Here is an 18587-nt window from a genome sequence, read left to right as displayed (position 1 = left end):
GGTCGTGTGAGGACCATGTTTATACCTCATGTACTATTATTAGAAATAGACTTTTAAGTAACTCTTGATACATTTGGAACTTTTATTGATATAAAAAAGGCATTTGACTTTGTCAATAGGGATGTTCTTTTGTATAAACTTTTGTCTAATAGTATAAATGGAAAATTTTATAACTCGATTAAGGCTATTTTGACGGATACATCGTCTTGTGTCAAGTTAAACGGTATGTTAACTGACTGGTTCCCGACTCTGTCTGGCGTAAATAATGAAAAGTCAAAGGTTGTGCATTTCAGAAATAAGGGTTAAATTAGAAGTAATTTTCAATTTAGAATAGGCGATTGTTTTGTATTGTTTACGGATATGTATAAATATTTGGGTGTTAATTTACATGAGCACTTAGATTTTACTCAAACTGCCGAATTGTTGTCTAAATCTGGTGGCCGAGCACTTGGTGCAATTATTTCTAAAGTACATAATTATAAAGATGTTGGCTTTAAAACATTTACTAAAATGTACTATTCATGTGGTGTTCCTGTAACAGATTACTGTTCCTCAATATGGGGTTTTAAATATTATAACAAAACCGATATGACGCAAAACAGAGCAATAAGATATTTTATGGGTGTGCATAAATTTGCACCATTATTAGCAATAAATGGTGACATGGGTTGGATTTCCACTCAACATAGACGTTGGGTTAACATTTTACGATTTTGGAATCGACTTGTAAATATGCCGGACGATAGGCTTCAAAAAAAAAAATGTTCTCCTATGACTACAATTGTTTCGGAAAAAACATGGTGCTATGATGTAAAAACTATATTGCAACAAATTCAAATGTCACATTACTATGAAAACCAGTTACCTGTAAACCTAAAAGATGTTGAAGATGCATTGTTTGTTAAATATAAAATGGATTGGTGTAATAATGTTAGAATTGTTGCCAAACTTAGAATATATATTGAATTTAAACAACATTATAATACTGAAAAGTATTTGCTTTCGTCATTAACTAAGATTGAACGGTCTCATTTAGCCCAATTCAGATGTGGTATTCTTCCATTAAAGATATAAACGGGAAGATATGTCGGTTTAAATGTAAACGAAAAATTTTGACACTTTTGTCCAGTTAATGTTGTAGAAGATGAGACTCATTTTCTTTTAAACTGCATTTAATATAATGACTTACGAGAGAACCTTTTATCAAAATGTAAAGATAGAAATCCTGATTTTGAACATATGTCTGAAGTGAATAAGTTAGTATATGCTGTTAATTATCATTATGTGCATGTTGCTAAATTTTTAGTTGAAGCTATGAACAGAAGAAGGATGTCTCTGTAGAGAAATTAATTTAAAAAAATGTTGTAAATGTATTTGCTCTAATGATATGTACATGAATGACAACTGTATATGTATCATATACGTATGTGATTTGATACCGAAAGTAATTGGAAAAAAGTAAACTTGTATACTTCCTATTTCTCTTATAATGCAGATGTTATTATGTCCAAGAACATTTTAATCACTATTTGTTCGTGCATGTATATAATTAGTTAATATCTAAATTATGTTATAAATTGTATATTTTTGAAAATGATTAAATAATTAAGTGACTTGTAGGCCCAACGTGGCAGTGTGTTGTAAAACTAAAAATGTATCGTAAAATGACATTTGTATGTATGTACATAACACAATGTCAATATAATAAAATTTACTTATCTTATCTTATGTTATGTAAGAATTGCATAAGGGGAAATTATATCAGTGATATTTAAAAGGTAAAATTATTTGCACAGTGTATAAATAATATTGACAAACTAGTAAATATAACCATTTCACATAAAATTCACATGTATTTACTTCCTGTTTTGGATCTTTAACATGACATTAAGGGTAGGTTATTTTTTTTCCTTAAATGAATAACTCTATGTTACTTAATTACAATGTTTTATAACATACAATATTTATTATGTTCACTAAGTACACTAAAACGTTCCATACTCGGTTGCATTCTTCACTGCATCTCGTGTTATGTATGCATTTCTATAGCTTTATAAAGCCATGTTCTTCTTCTCCTCTTATTTATATTACTAACAATATTATATTTTATGTTCAGTGTAACATTGAAGTTATTTAGGCTTCTTACTTATTTTTTTTTTTAATTTGCTTTAAAGGGTTGACATTCAAGAAATTAACGAAATTAGCGGCATTTGTAGTTTCTGTCATCATACTAAACGTGTTTTGCTTATTACATGATGGCAGTTAAAATTCCTGTTTAAACGTATTTCAATTTCAAATTAAGTAAAGTCACATTGTCGTTAAGACATGTAAGAGTTGTGTAAAAAATATTTCGCCAACTAAGTAATTTATCTTGTGATTTAATAATCTGCTCAAAAAAGGACACGGTTACATTTTTTATATTATTTCTGAAGAAAATATATATAGCTGTGATACATGTACGCAGTTTCCTGCATATCATCTTCATATTTAATGTATGTTGCATATCTTGATAAAAACTTACCTAAGACAGGAGCTTAATTTTTACTGTGTTGTCATAAGTTCCTGTCCTAAAGTTACAGATTGAATTCTGCCCGGAACATTTTGTCAAACAATTAACGAAATTAGCAGCATTAGAAGTTTGTGTCATCATGATAAACGTGCTTTTGCTTATTAGATGATAATTAATACTTTAACAGTTAAAATCCCTGTTTAAACGTATTTTTGTTTCAAATTAACTGAAGTCACGATTTCATTTTGTTATAATTATGACATCAGTTAAAGTTACATTTCCATATCTAACTGATAAAGAAATCAGTTCCTACATTTCAACCACGATTATGGTTTGCTTAATAATTTATAATTATAAAAAAGTGCATGATCAGAACACAGTCGTTTAACTATGCTTAAGATTTTCAAGTTATATAGATTTTCACACAATATCTGAATTATGTCGTTCGTAGAAGAGGTAAAGAACTACCTTTTGGCATGATAATTTATTCTTGATGCAAGAACATGTAATCAGAAAAAAAATTGAAATACTATTAAAATAATTATTATAGACTGTAGACAAAAATGTCTTATTTTGAAATATATACATAACGCAGTGAAATGTAATTTTGAAAGAGCAAAATTATTATGTTACATGTTTTTCGGAATGCAAAAACTTTGTTCACAGGATCAGTATACCTCGCAATGGTCATTGAAGTAATACGCATGTGTCGTATCGCCATATGGTACATTCGAAGACAACGGGTATACTAATTGAAATAAAATTATGTTTAACTGATAAGTGTTTGCGCCATGAACTTATCGAGCGTTTTACATTGACATATTGCACAGACAAAGAACAAAATGAAATGGCCTTATAGGCCATCGTTTCAAATATGTAATATGCCAACTATTAAAACGATTTGATATTCCAGTTTTTTAAACGTATATAACGCAATGATAAACGTTTGTCATTAGCCATGTTGAACTAGTATTAATTTGCTTATCCCATAACTCAATGCATTAAAGCACCATTCAGTCACAGTTCATAGTTTATTTAAGGCAAAATATGATAAACAAGATCAACAAGGAAAGGCGGCGTTCAATGAACGCAACCCCCACATGACCCAGCAACAAGAACCAATGGCAAGGAGCCCAGGGGGACCCCAAACAAAAACAGGACAGGGCAAAGACAGAGCACGGACAGGTTAATCATTAAATGATAATTAATTTGTAACTGATTAGGAATTCAAAGAAAATAAAAATAGGCCCACAAAGGGGAAGGGGACAGGAGACCGGGGGGAGGGGGTGGGAGTAATCAAAGAAATAAAACTAGAGGCAATGAGGAAGATACTTACCGTAGACGAGAAAACAACAAGGGACACAAGCAAAAGTGTCACCAAAACAGTATGAAACAACATAAGACATAAGAATACTGGTTTCGACGAGGATTATGAAAATAATTCATCGGTTTAATACAACTCGTACACTGTTACTAATTTTAAGAACAATTTGAGTCATTTTTTGTAAATAACGACTCTCATATTTTACTGAACATAATATAATTTAGTTTGTTTAAGTATATTATCTGTTTTGAATTTACAAACGTTTTATTGCTAATATTTATTAGTAAGTTGATATATGGATAAAAAACAAACACATAACTTCTAATACAAAAATAACGAATATTACTTTTTATTCTATTCTCTTTTGAGAAAGTAAAATACCCGCGTGGATAAAGACTTTACCTAAGCTTACATTGATTTCACCTTTTTTCTCATGCGCATACCTTATATTCTAATGTAAACATTTTGATAAATGAAATCTTCTTTAAATCTGTAGCACAAAAGAGGTTTACGTGCAATTTTGTATTTGCAAACATTAATTTACAGTCTATTTTAGAATTTATGATTACCGGTTAAAAATATGTCAATACGATTATTCAAATGTAATAAATCTCTCTTTATTTGTTTTCAATAGCGAAGGAATCATATTGAATATAATGCGGTTCATTATATTGAATAAATTGAAAAGATCTAACATGACAAAATATTTACTTGTCATGATGTGTCAGATTAAACATAACTGATGTTCAGACATTACTACAGCAATATGTTTAATATTGCCAGTTATAACAATTCATGTACATAGTTTTATGGCCAAGTAAAAAGCGTTGTTAACATAAATAACCATAACCCAGTGTTAATAATGAACAGTTTGATGCCGTTACATAAGATTTGGAGCAATGTGCCTCAGGTGGAGAAAAAATACTTGGTTTATACAGAATTTATTTTAGATGGATTGTGTAGCAAGCTATGAGCTTATAAACACACTTTTGAATCCGTTTCTAGAAACAACCGGTACTTAGCAATGAGTGTACAGTTTCTTGCTCAAGGAAACAACGACTTGCCCTTGTCAGGGTTTAGACCTATGCGGCTAGCAATCATAAGATTACTAGTTCGAAGCGTTAACCACTCGGCTGGCTTAGTCGCCACTTGGCTGTAAGACTGTAGGACTTAAATGATGGAAAGAAAAATACTTGATTAGTAAGTTATACAAGAAATAAGTGTTTATAAGATATGTCCTTCTAACAAATCCATCATATTTTACTATCATTTTATTTTCATTTTAAACAGAGTAGAATTTAAAATTCTTATATGCTTCATTCTATTACCCTATCAAACAGACATAGCAGTCAAGCGCATTATAACACGATACGTACGCAGAATAGAAAAGAATGCAAACACGTCATCTGACGTCAGATATAGTATAATTATGCACGGTTTATCGTCCAAATGCTTTGTTATTAATTACCCGGGCCTATCGACCGTCGTAATTATTTTTTGTAATGCTAACAAAAACGCTTTAGCTATCATCTTAGGACTCTAGACAAATTTATCTTTAGTTAATTATGAATACATTCTTAGACAAAGAAAAAAGTATATATAAAGATCATAGTACATATTAAGATTTCTTCACTATAATAATGATAATGAATTGTCAGTTCCTTCACATTTTGTCTTGGTATATAAGGTTTGGTGCCTTCTGGGTGCCCTACTTTGGAGTGTCGGGGGCTGCGTCCTGTGAACGTGACCTTTGCCTTCTTGATCTTTATTCTTGTCTTTTAATAAAACAATCATTGTTATAACTTTTTTTAAATTGCATTCGATAGCAATTAACGATAGGTAAATGGTCCAAAACTTGTTACGAGGGACCTTCTTTTTTTCCACAAGAACTTCATTTTAACTGGATATATAGACACAAGACATAACTAGCATATTTCCAAAAGGAGTCAACTCGTGCGCATTGTTCAGTATTTTGGGCAAAATAACTGAAGACTTACGACCATGACTGAATAACCCATTCGCACGACTTAATAATCATTCCAAAGTCTTAGAGTTCCTTTCAAATAACACAAAATAAAATAAACTAAACTGTATCGACTTTGCTACCACACCGACGTATAAATTGAAAATTAACCATCTCTTAATGTCGGAAACATATTCAAATTCAAATTAAAAACTTAATACATGCTTTCAAAGCTTTAAACAGTTACCACCAGAAAAAAGAAATGTCATGTGATAATAAATCACGATGCAATCTGCTCTCAAAAAGAAGTGATTAGTGATCTGCGATATGAAATACACAATTTGGTCTATCACGCGCCGGGAGAAACCTAGTTGAGCCCCATGTTCTTAAGAAAACAACTTTATGTATGTTCCAAGTCTGTTTCCCACAATTTGACTTATAAACTAAAATATTTGCATTTGAACATTTACCTACAAATGATAGGATGACAATCAGTTTATGAATAGCATAAAACGGTTTTCAGTAAAAGCTAAAATCATTGTCTGCCAACAGGCATAACAAGTTTGATTTCTGTTCATAGTTCACTCGATTGTAGTTCAAGGATCTTTTGTTTTCTAACAGTAAATATTGAGAGGGACACTGCACAGATTGAATGCATTCCACAATGCAAATGTAAATAAATATTTTATGTGCATCTACTTATAGCGAGGCTAAACGGAATCTAGTTTACTGCATTCTAGAAATGCGAGGGATGTTCGAAATGTATTGCTTATTTCTATCTGGAGACTTCAAATATCAAGTTAGCTCAAAAGTGTAAATTTCATGCCCTCGAAGTACTCCCAAGGCTAGAAATGCAAAGTTTCAGCCGATGTATTAACTTCTTGAAGGCGTCACGGTACGCTGATTTGGGCACAGTAATAAGGTACATATGAATGGCAGATCCAAGTGCAAAACAGTTACTTATTCTTTTTTCAAAAACGCCGAAACTATTGCGGAGGTATGAGCGGCGGTATTGTCATGTACAAGACGGATATTCTTAAAAACAAGCTACAGTGTCTCTTCTTATCATACTTTTTAGTTTCTTAAGAACTACGTCCTGGTAGTACTTCTCAGTGATACTTTTGCCCTTTTTCACTGGCACTTGTATTGCGACTCCTTCACGAGAGAAGAAAATTGCATACAAAACCTTCTTTGCACTCAAAGACCGTTTGGCAATTATTGGGCGTTTGTTGTGTTTAGTGGCCCAGATTTTGTTGCTTACTTTTTTGACGGGCTAAAAATAATGGACCCATGTTTCATCACCTGTGACGACATTGGCAAACTGTCAATTGTCCACAGTGAACCACGGGCAATAGTGGTGTCTCAGTCCACTCTAGCTATAAGGGACGGGTGCTGCTAAAGGGTATTGGCTTGAGGGTTGCTGCAAAAATTATCAAACAATATGAAGTCTGACTCGCGCCATGAAACCTTCAGTACGAGTGCAAATACAAAATAATGACAAATGACACAAAATCGTGAATTGCAAAATGTAGAATAACAAGCATGGGATCAATATAGACAATCGTATCTGCAAAAATACAGAGTAGAGCTCTCAGAAAATATTTATTATCAAACAATATGAAGTCTGGCTCGCGCCATGAAACCTTCAGTACGAGTGCAAATACAAAATAATGACAAATGACACAAAATCGTGAATTGCAAAATGTAGAATGACAAGCATGGAATCAATATAGACAATCGTATCTGCAAAAATACAGAGAAGAGCTCTCAGAAAATATTTATTTTCAAACAATATGAAGTCTGGCTCGCGCCATGAAAACCTTCAGTGCTCATGCGTGAAGGTACTTAGTGCGGAAATATAATATTTAGGATTGAGGCTTGTACAAGTAGTTAGTACATACTTGTTAATAAATGAATGAAGAAATGAATAAATGAGTAATTGAATAAATGATGAATGGATGAAATATAGAAAAAGGGACACAAATATAGGACTTCACAAGATATATACAGTAACAAATACAACAGACATGACATGGACATGTGTTTAATACGGGACATACATTGACAATTAACACATCAATATGAACCTGCGACAGTGGCAAAAAATCACTCGTAATTAAAACAAGAGGGCCATGATGGCCCTGAAGTCGCTCACCTGTATATAGGCCCCCAGGGCTTTTATTTGAACAAACTTGGTAAACACCCATTAGAAGATGTTTCATGCTAAACATGTAACGTCTACCTTGTTGAGTATATAAAAAAAGATTTTTTAAGTTTTAACTATACACATATAGTTAAAAGCAATGACACCCCTAGGACGGGGCCTGTTTTGACCCCAGGGCTTTTATTTGAACAAACTTTGTAGACACTCACTAGAAGATGTTTCATGCTTAATAAAGTCTAAACTCTAGCTATTTGGGTTTTTTCAAAGAAGATTTTTAAGTTTTTGCTAAACAAATACAAGGAAAATCAATGTCCCCCGGGGCAGGGCCAATTTTGACCCTAGGGCTTTTATTTGAACAAACTTTGTAGACACTAACTGGAAGATGTTTCATGCTTAATATCTAAACTCTAGCTATTTGGGTTTTTTCAAATAAGATTGTGTAAGTTTTTTGCTATACACATAACAAGAGGGCCAAGATGGCCCTAGATCGCTCACCTGACCCGTCAAACTCATCCGAACAATTACCTTGACAAGCGTTCTGACCAAGTTTCATGACAGGTGTGTCAAAAATATGACCACTAGTGTTAACAAGGATTATCCATATTTGAGCAGTGTGACCTAGTTTTTGACCCCAGGTGACCAATTTTGAGCTTGACATTCGAGCAATTACCTAGACAAGCATCCTGACCAAGTTTGATGATAATTGAATCAAAAATGTGACACTAGAGTGTTCACAAGGTTTTTCTATTTTTAGCTCCTGTGACCTAGTTTTCCATCCGAGATAAATCATGTTCAAACTTATCCAAGCATCGACTAGACAAGCATTCTGGCAAAGTTTGATGATGATTGGGTCAAAAATGTGACCACTAGAATGTTCACAAGGTTTTTCTATTTTTAGCTCCTGTGACCTAGTTTTCCACCCGAGATGACCCATGTTCGAACTCATCCAAACAATTGACTAAACAAGCATCCTGACAAGGTTTCTTAATAATTGGGTCAAAAATTTGACCACTAGAGTGTTCACAAGGTTTATCTATTTATAGCTCCTGTGACCTAGTTTTTCATCGAAGATAAACCATGTGCAAACTCACCAAAGCAATTATCTAAACAAGCATCCTGACAAAGTTTGATCATGATTATGTAAAAAATGTGACCACTAGAGTGTTCAAAAGGTTTTTCTATTTTTAGCACCTGTGACCTAGTTTTTCATCAGAGATGACCCATATTCAAACTCATCTGAGCAATTGACTAGACAAGCATCCACACTACGTTTGATGATGATTGGGTAAAAAATGTGACCACTAGAGTGTTCACAAGGTTTTTCTATTTATAGCTCCTGTGACCTAGTTTTTCATCAGAGATGACCCATATTCGAACTCATCTGCGCAATTATCTAAACAAGCATCCTGACAAAGTTTGATGATGATTGGGTCAAAAATGTGACCACTAGAGTGTTCACAAGGTTTTTCTATTTATAGCTCCTGTGACCTAGTTTTTCATCAGAGATGACCCATATTCGAACTCATCTGCGCAATTATCTAAACAAGCATCCTGACAAAGTTTGATGATGATTGGGTCAAAAATGTGACCACTAGAGTGTTCACAAGGTTTTTCTATTTTTAGCTCCTGTGACCTAGTTTTTCATCAGAGATGACCCGTATTCGAACTCATCTGCGCAATTATCTAAACAAGCATCCTGACAAAGTTTGATGATGATTGTGTAAAAAATGTGACCACTAGAGTGTTCACAAGGTTTTTCTATTTTTAGCTCCTGTGACCTAGTTTTTCATCAGAGATGACCCATGTTCGAACTCATCCAAGCAATTGACTAGACAAGCATTCTGACAAAGTTTGATGATGATTGGTTCAAAAATGTGACCACTAGAGTGTTCACAAGGTTTTTCTATTTATAGCTCCTGTGACCTAGATTTTCATCGGAGATGACCCATGTTCGAACTCATCCAAGCAATAATCTAAACAAGCATTCTGACAAAGGTTGATGATGATTGGGTCAAAAATATGACCACTAGAGTGTTCACAAGGTTTTTTCTATTTTTAGCTCCTTTGACCTAGTTTTCCATCCGAAATGACCCAGTTTCGAACTCATCCGAGCAATTGACTAAACAAGCATCCGGACAAAGTTTGATAATGATTGAGTCATAAGTGTGACCACTAGTGTGTTCACAAACAATTGTGGACGTACGACGGACGACGGACATTCACCGATCCTAATAGCTCACCCTGAGCAAGCTCAGGTGAGCTAAAAAGCAGAGTAAAGTCTATTTCTGTAACAAAACAACTTTTGAATAATACTATGGGGAATACAAACACAATCTGCAGAACCAAGTTTATCTCTAAAACCAAATGGATATCATATAAAACATTTTCATTTCCAGACCATTTATTCAGTCTATTTCTTAAACATAACGAACATTTAACCATCGAGCTATCAAGATAATTCCCCCATAATTACATTAGTTCCATTGAATTAAATTGTTTTTAAAAACGAATTGATAGTCTGTTCAACACGATTTTGAAAATATTAGTTCGCTGTGTGACTTTTCAAACAATAATAAAGTTTGCAACCTTTAAAAAATGACTTAATAAATACATTTGCAAAATGTAACTTCCTTCTGATTTTAGATCGCAAAAAGGATATTTAAGTGCTTGGTAACATCTGCAATTGTGCTCGAAATTATACTTGTGGCTCTTATCATAACATGGTTTGCTCGTAGACAACGACCAATGGAATCTATGCTATGCTTTAGTGATGAGAGTCTTAAATCAGCTGGGTGGAAATCTGAAATCCTTCAAAATCTGACATTGGGATATGGCAAAGATACGACACAGAATGAAACTTGCTTTGAAACAGTTGCGGTGTTAAACCCTTTTGTTCGCCAGGTAGGTGAATATATGCTATCGTGTTAGATTTTCAGTATTTATTTTATTTTATATTTAAGATACAACGTCTTTGCTACAGGTTAACGAATATAGAATTATTACTTTTTTTCTAATTTAGTTTGATGTCTATTAGCAATTTATTATAACTGCTATACGTTTATGATTTAAATTGGCGTTTTCGTAGACTGAACAAAATAAATTGTTACTATTATCATATTGAACTTACAAAAATCAAAGCGTGTTCATGACGGATCAAGAAGGTTATTAATATAGAACTTAAAAAGTAAAACAATAAAAACAACCCCATCACACGCATGCAGGGGATTTTATCTCTATTTTAAAGTCATGGAACGGAAATGTGCCAAAACTACTTTCCCTACGCTTTATGTTTCAAAGAATAAATATTATGCAATTCATAAAAGTCAGTATCAAATATTTTGATACTTTTATTAACATGTCAACAATAAAGGGAAACATGTAGTTAGCAGTAACAGAAATACAATCACAATCATACAAAATGTTCTTCTCCCAGTCAAGTCCGTTAGAACAGTGATCGTACATTCACTTCTTTAACACGCGTTCTGGAATAAGGTAAATTTTGTAGAAAAATTCCTCCTCTTGGTTAATCAACATGCTGCATGTACAATAGCCATTCAGAACATTGGGATGTTTAAAAAAGAAAGAAAAAGCAACAAATCAAAATAATCTGCCTCTTTGCTTAATACATATAAGTATTGTAACTGATTGTAATATTATTGTCTTTTTACAGCTCATGATATTCCGGTATGATGCTGATATTAATCCAGGTTGGTCCTCTCTATACACTATATTTCAACACTTGATTTTTTTCGTAATTAATTTCTACTATAAGTTTCATTTCTAGACCGATATCGTGGTCCAAATTTTCGTTTGATTCTAAATAATGACACATCTCATCGAATGTTTATCCCGCGCAGAGAAATTGAACGTTTCTGCTAAAAAACATGTACTTATTGCTGAATGTTTAAAAAGTCAATATTCCGGAGTCTAGAAAAAAAACTGCGGCATAATTGACTTATATAAGTATGATATTTCGATTGGACGTCTATATACTTAATAACACTTCTCAAACTAAGATACAAGTGGTTAAGCTAATTTAGCCGATTTTAGCATTACAAGCTCACCATGCTAAAAGAAAGGTAAACATTTAGATCTATAGCAGTAAGTCAGTTCCAATAAAGTCCATCTAGGATGTTCCGTAACCAAAAAGAATCATAACAGGAAGACATTTAATAAGTGACGTAATCTTACGTAAGATTATTGCTGTTTTATATGCATTCTGGTCATTAATGAAGTTAGGGCCGAGAGCCACTTATACATACAACATACACATCCCGGTTATGTATGATGTCAACACCCTGTGCCGCCTTTACAAATAAGACATTTTTTTAATTGTCATAGAGGTGTCCTTATTTTGTCTTTGATCTGGATCACGTGACATCCACTATAGTACTATAGAAAAGTTTCAACGTTAGACCCACATATAATTTTTGAACAAAGATATGGCATTTATAGATATGGAATCTTCGAAAGACAATGGTTAAGACGTGGCCATTAAAAGGAGGAAGACCAACCTACATGTAACTACAAATCCTTCGGAATTCCTTCTATTACTGTTGTAAAGTTTGAACAAATCAATCAATAAGTCGTTGACAATCTTATTAGCACTTATATCACAGGAATACCCGAATGCATATTGTAAATAATGAAGGAACACACAGAGAGAAAAAGTTGGTGGATTCAGTTTTTTATGTCTCATAACTGACATCTACATTGTCCCCCAAAACAAGAATTTTATCTAAAAACATATGTTTATTCATCTTATTGGCTTCAAATAAAATTTACTTGTATATATCTAAACGTTTAACGCCGTTACACGGTTACACGTTACCTTATGATCGATCTGAGGTCATTTATAGCCTCTCACGGGTCCTATATTTTCCTTGGTGAGCAAAAGTGTTCAAACCGCTAATCAGAAAGGGGCACATCCTCCCTCTGGCACCTCAACCCTGATGTATGTTTGTTACGGATGGCGTCGAGAACGTGATCACTTTTTAAGAACATTTCTTAAAAGAAAATAAGTGTTGGCAGCCTCAAAAGGCATTTTTAACCATTTGAGGCTTCAAAAAAAGGGGAGGGGTGAAAAGGCGCTAAAAGGCGTGTACATGTGCTAATTGGTTAAGCGTGAATGTTTTTAATTATCAGATTTGATCTATTAACACTTTCTCTAAATATTAAAAATATGTGTCATTTTTCTTTAGAATGTTAACTGATTAAATCAATACATGTGCAGATACATATTTAAATCAAAGCACCATGACTTAAATATCATCTTCGATTGTTTGTTTCTGAAACCTTACTATAAACATTAGTGCTGTTTTTCTGTTGTTTTTGTTTCTTTTTTCAAACTATTTTGATACATATATATAGTATAATACTGTCTTTCGATAAACGTAGAAAGAACACGATTTTGAATAAGCCGTTTACGTAACAACTGAAGATTATAAAAATAAAAATTATTGTAATTAAAATAATATGCATTTTGAATTGAAAACATTCTCCTTGTTGTCAATATTACAGAACATCATATGTTTAACTTAACCATCTTCAACCATGTCAACAAAACCATATCAACAGACTTACCTGCTTTATTGCAACTCAAAGACATAAAGATGATTGAATCTTCAGGTTTGTTTATATATTATATTTCTTTCAGTTTTATTGCGTTCATTGAACGCCGCCTTTCCTTGTTGATCTTGTTTATCATATTTATATTGTTTTTAAATCACTTCACTCCTGTTGCTTTTAAATTATTCTGTGTTATGAATTTTAAATAGAATGTAAAAATAGTTGATTTTTGTTCAAAAGCAGAACAAGAAAATCGATCAAAGATATTTTGGAAGTCTTCCATTAGTCAAGGAGTCGGACTCGACTATTTTGAGGAAGAGGGAGTTATTGCTATACAGAAGTCAGGATACTATCATGTCGCTACGCATTTGACAATCATGAAAGAAAACGAAACCATTTCCGCCGCTGATGAACTAGCTTCACATCAGGTTATCCGCATCTCAGATAAAACTGATAAAGAATCAGTGTTACTAGAAAACATCAGCGTCCAATGTCATATGCCTACCAAACAACGTGAACAATCAAGTGACATGGCTGCAGCTTTTAAACTTGAGAAAAGGGATAAGATTTTCGTGACTTTCTCTCACCCGTATAAAATTGTGTCTGGTAATGGAGGACATTTTTTCAGTATTGTTGAAATATAAATATTTCGCTCTTATGATTGATAAAAATCTTTATATACTGATAACATGATTATAAATTGAATATGTTTGATTAAGATATCATTTACATGGACAAATACGATTCTAAACAGGTGAGAACAAGTCAAATGTCTGTAATATTAACAGTCTTGAGACATGGCTACATCTTTAAAATTGGAACAAAAAGTTGAACAGGAACATCTTTAGAATAACATTGAGGATTAACATAAATCGGTTCAAATTCACCAGTAGAGCTTATGCTGAATATTGTTCTAAGGCGAGCATAGATGTATGACATGTTTTTGTTTGTTTTTCCGTGTATCGTTCGTCCGCGTCCCCAAATGTTTCAAATTTTGCCCGCCCTCAACTCTCCGTTTCCGTCCCCTTCATCCTTATTATTTCATTGCCATGCTCTTGTGCCCTCTCCTGGTTTTGTTTTGTGCCTTGCTTGGTTTCTTGCAGGTGTTCATCGAATGCCGCCTTTCCTTTTTTTGTCTTTTTAAAATATTTTTAACTAACGCTGATGTTATTGTATCTTGCATTAGAATATTGTACATTATTTCAGTAATTTTGCCTTTTACCAATTACAATGTTCCTATTAGACGGCATATATATTTATATTTGTTGGATTCCGTAATACTCACTAGTCATAACTGACACTTTTATGTTTTAACGTCAATATCTTATGGTCAAAACACTATGATTATTTATTATATCTATGAATGCTAACGAAATCATAAAGTTACGTTTAAAAACATGCTCACGAAATTACCAAATTATCATATGACTTGTAGATAGAATGTTATTGTACTTAGTGCGCGTGATCAAATACTCATTTCAAAGAGATTTCAATACATAAACGTTTCGTCTGTCTTTCAATTTGCATTTTATCTTGATAATTATGAAACACTTCTCACCTTTATTGTTTTTGAGCTTATTAAATGTTTATGATATCAAGCAATAGTTTATTCATTTTATGACATACTATTTTGGTTGTTAAAAGTCTTGTTTTTTCATTGTTTTTCGGTTTCGTTTTCTTTAATTAAATTAAATAAGCTATTCCTCCCTTTGTTATCTCACTAATCTTATAAGAATGCTTTTCACAATGCTTACTAATTGTTTCAGGCAGTATCAGTTTGTCTCTTGGTGTTGTTGTTAAAAAAAAAACAAAAAAAACTTTTGTACTTGTTTCAATACTTTTATTATCATTTATAAATAAAGTTGACTCTCAATTAGTCAAAATCGTATAAACTGACAGTGCGAATAATCGTTGATGAATCACAGTAACCGACCATTCGGGTCGCCTTATTCACAATCCAACGCTCTACTTCTTGTGCTAACCGGACGGCTAACGAAGTTGATAGATATATACATTTATATGAAGTCATAATTTATTTTACAATTTTGAATTAATCATGCAAGTGATTTATTATTTCATACAAAATATTATGTGTCTAACTTTGAATAAATAAATGGTTTCCCACCCATATCAGACAGAACAATGCCGCGTTAGGCCAGAAATTTCATATCCTTAAAACGATGTAAATTGATAATGAACTGTTTTCATTGAAATCAAATAAATAGTGACGCAACAGACAGTTTGATGGATGAAATAAAACACGTCATCTTCATAAAATTAAAAAAAATATATAAAAATGTTGGATGTAACATCATGATTTTTGAGATTTAAAGCAGTATAGTATGAAATAACAATTATAAAAACATGTTACATTACAAAGCAAAGACAATATGATAATAATTAAACAAAGATGACATTTGTCCCTTTTACATGTACATACTTTGATTGATTACAATTTACACTAAGGATCAGGGGGCCGTTTTATCAACGCTCTACGACACGTCGTAGGCTAGTTTTTTGTCGCAGACATGTCGCAGAACGTTAAGACCGTTTTATTAACGTTTGTCGTAGCCTACGACGTCGTAAAAAATGTCGCAGCTCTACGACAGGGTTAGGGCTGTCGTACGACGTTACTGTAACGTCAAGACTGGCGATCACTGTTTACATGTATACATGCTCAGCACATTAATTTTTATGAAATAACTTTTTCAGAATAAAAAAAAAAACAAACAACATATTTCAATTTGTTTTCTTTTAATGTCAATCGTTTATAAAGGGACTTTATACATGCGCTCTAAGTATAAGAAAGAGACGGAATATACTAATCTTATACCCTATAAAAATGTCTAAAATATCGTTCGTTTGGAGCAAATATGCCTTTACGGTCATACTCTATTCTATTAATAATGAGTTCCAAAGATGCCTCGGAAAATAGAATAAAAAATGAATTAACTCTTTTTTATTTCACATTAATATTGGAAGAATCATAATATTTTAACTAGATTTTACATAAATTTAGATATTTCTTTGAAGAAACCCATATGGTATAAAATAAAGGACACAGGAAAGTTACCGTGGTCATGACTCCGGAAAAACAATTTTAAAAAGAGAAAAAAAATAGTCAATAGAATATAAAAAAGATCAACAAGACAAGGCGACATTAACTAAAAGTTACCGTGGATGAAAAGCACTAATGTTTAAATTATCTTTTATGATAAACTGCAATATACAGTGTACATATAATAATTCAGTTTGCACAGTCTGCACAATTTGCATGGTGTATTAATTATTCATTTTAAATCTTTAAAAAAAATCTAGAATCCGAACTGTAACTACGTAAATTGCAATTCCGGATGGGGAGTTATTTAGTATACTACAACTACATGATATATACGTATATATATGTATGAGTAGCCTGTGATTCATGCGTTGATATATTTTTTGCTTATTCATAACTTACGCGCTATTTAATACTCGATCGTCATAGGTAACGTTTTGATAGTATCAATATATGAGCCGCGTCATGACAAAACCATCATAATGGGTTTTGCGACCAGCATGGATCCAAACCAGCCTGCGCATCCGCGTAGTCTGATCAGGATCCATTCTGTTCGCTATCAGTTTCTCTACTTGTTATATGGTTTGTAAGCGAACAGCATGGATCATGATTAGACTGCGCGGAGGTGCAGGCTGGTCAGGAGCCATGCTGGTCGCAATCTCACTATGTTGGTTTTGTCATGACGCGGCTCAATTATGTCAATTTGCCGACAAGAAGCACATAAAAATCGACAGATTGGAGCCCAGGCTAATCTATGAGAAAAATTAATCCGCTTTACGTAAGAAAAACGCAATAACTAAAACAACAACAAAAAAGCTTCATTTTAAAGTGAATTATTTCAAAAAATTACAACAAAACAGCGTGGGGCGTTTCAACTTAAAAGCAGTGCGCTTAATATAACTTTACGAAAATATGTCAAAACATCAATTCATTATTTCAATACTTTAGCAATAGTAAATCTATAAGATTAATTATATATACTTATTTCAAACAACGAGAAGGAACAGAACTAGTTTGAAATCTTGTGTGTACTGAATTCCTCGGAAAATGGGTAAAAATGTGCGCCACACTTCATACTACAAAAAAGTACATTGGGTGCCATTTAAGTAAATCATATGTACAAATCATTGGTTTTATCATGATAGCTAGTACTTTAAACACAATTTTGGCGTCTCTAAAAAAAGCAGCTAATATTGTTTCTAACGCGCAAAAATCCTTTCATAAAGGCCCATAAAGCCCTAGAAATGCTTTTATTTTGTAAAGCTTTTTATTTATATTTCTTTAATTTTTATTTTTCTTTATTATTTTTATTTCCATTATCATTAACCTGAACTAACGTTTGCTTCTGTTAATTTTTGCCAATCAAGAACGGTGTTAATGATTTAGTAATTTGTATGAAAGTCAAAATTTTGCTACAGTTACAATTTTAATACACATTCACAACTACTTTCTTTAGAAATACAGGCAAAACAAAAATGTAAGTCTGCAAAAACTGCATGACAAGTTTGCTTCTTTAAAAAGAAGCATGCGAGAGGTCTTTTTGCTGCTGTGAGAGATTTGTGTAATTCGAAAATATTTGGGGATATTTTTGCATAAAAGACACAATGAATGGTTATTAATTACAATTATTTAACAAAATAGACTTTATTATTATATAGTGTCATAATGAAAGTTTGTTTTACACTTCATTTTTTAAAAATGTTTTGAAAGATTATATGCCGGAGATACTTTAAGCGATACTTTTTCTACAAAGAAAATAATTTGTGTTATGCCATCAAACTAAATTTAAAATAAATGATAAACACATGTATATATTTATATTAAAAGTAATATCAAAAATAAAAGTGTCTTGTAAAATTCAATAAGCACATTTTCGGTTAATGTTTTGGTTAGTATACGGAAACATTTCCTCTACATTTTCCAAAACGGGCATAAAGTATGTTAATCAATTTTAAGTCCCATAATTTACATAAAAATGTTTTTATATCATTTGATTGGAAT

The 18587-nt window shown here is 32.5% G+C and overlaps 1 protein-coding gene across 2 annotated transcripts; it reads left to right on the top strand.

Annotated features, from left to right (window-relative positions):
- The first annotated feature begins 1770 nt into the window (after positions 1-1770).
- LOC132725588 (uncharacterized) lies at positions 1771-15536 on the top strand. Of its 2 annotated transcripts, none has more exons than XM_060710729.1 (5): positions 1771-1893; positions 10604-10861; positions 11631-11667; positions 13481-13588; positions 13769-15536. In XM_060710729.1, exons 1-5 carry the CDS (start codon positions 1882-1884, stop codon positions 14170-14172), a joined length of 819 nt encoding a protein of 272 aa, XP_060566712.1. In that variant the 5' UTR covers positions 1771-1881; the 3' UTR covers positions 14173-15536. The 2 variants fall into 2 exon arrangements, with proteins under 2 accessions (XP_060566712.1, XP_060566721.1); XM_060710738.1 differs by having other exon boundaries at positions 13772-15532.
- Positions 15537-18587: the final 3051 nt, after the last annotated feature.

Source organism: Ruditapes philippinarum, unplaced genomic scaffold (assembly GCF_026571515.1).
Source record: "Ruditapes philippinarum isolate M1 unplaced genomic scaffold, ASM2657151v2 ctg1044_1_1_1_1, whole genome shotgun sequence".
NCBI classification, from domain to species: Eukaryota; Metazoa; Mollusca; class Bivalvia; order Venerida; family Veneridae; genus Ruditapes; species Ruditapes philippinarum.
Note: the sequence above shows the minus strand (reverse complement) of the source record. Positions and strands in the feature narration are given on the sequence as shown.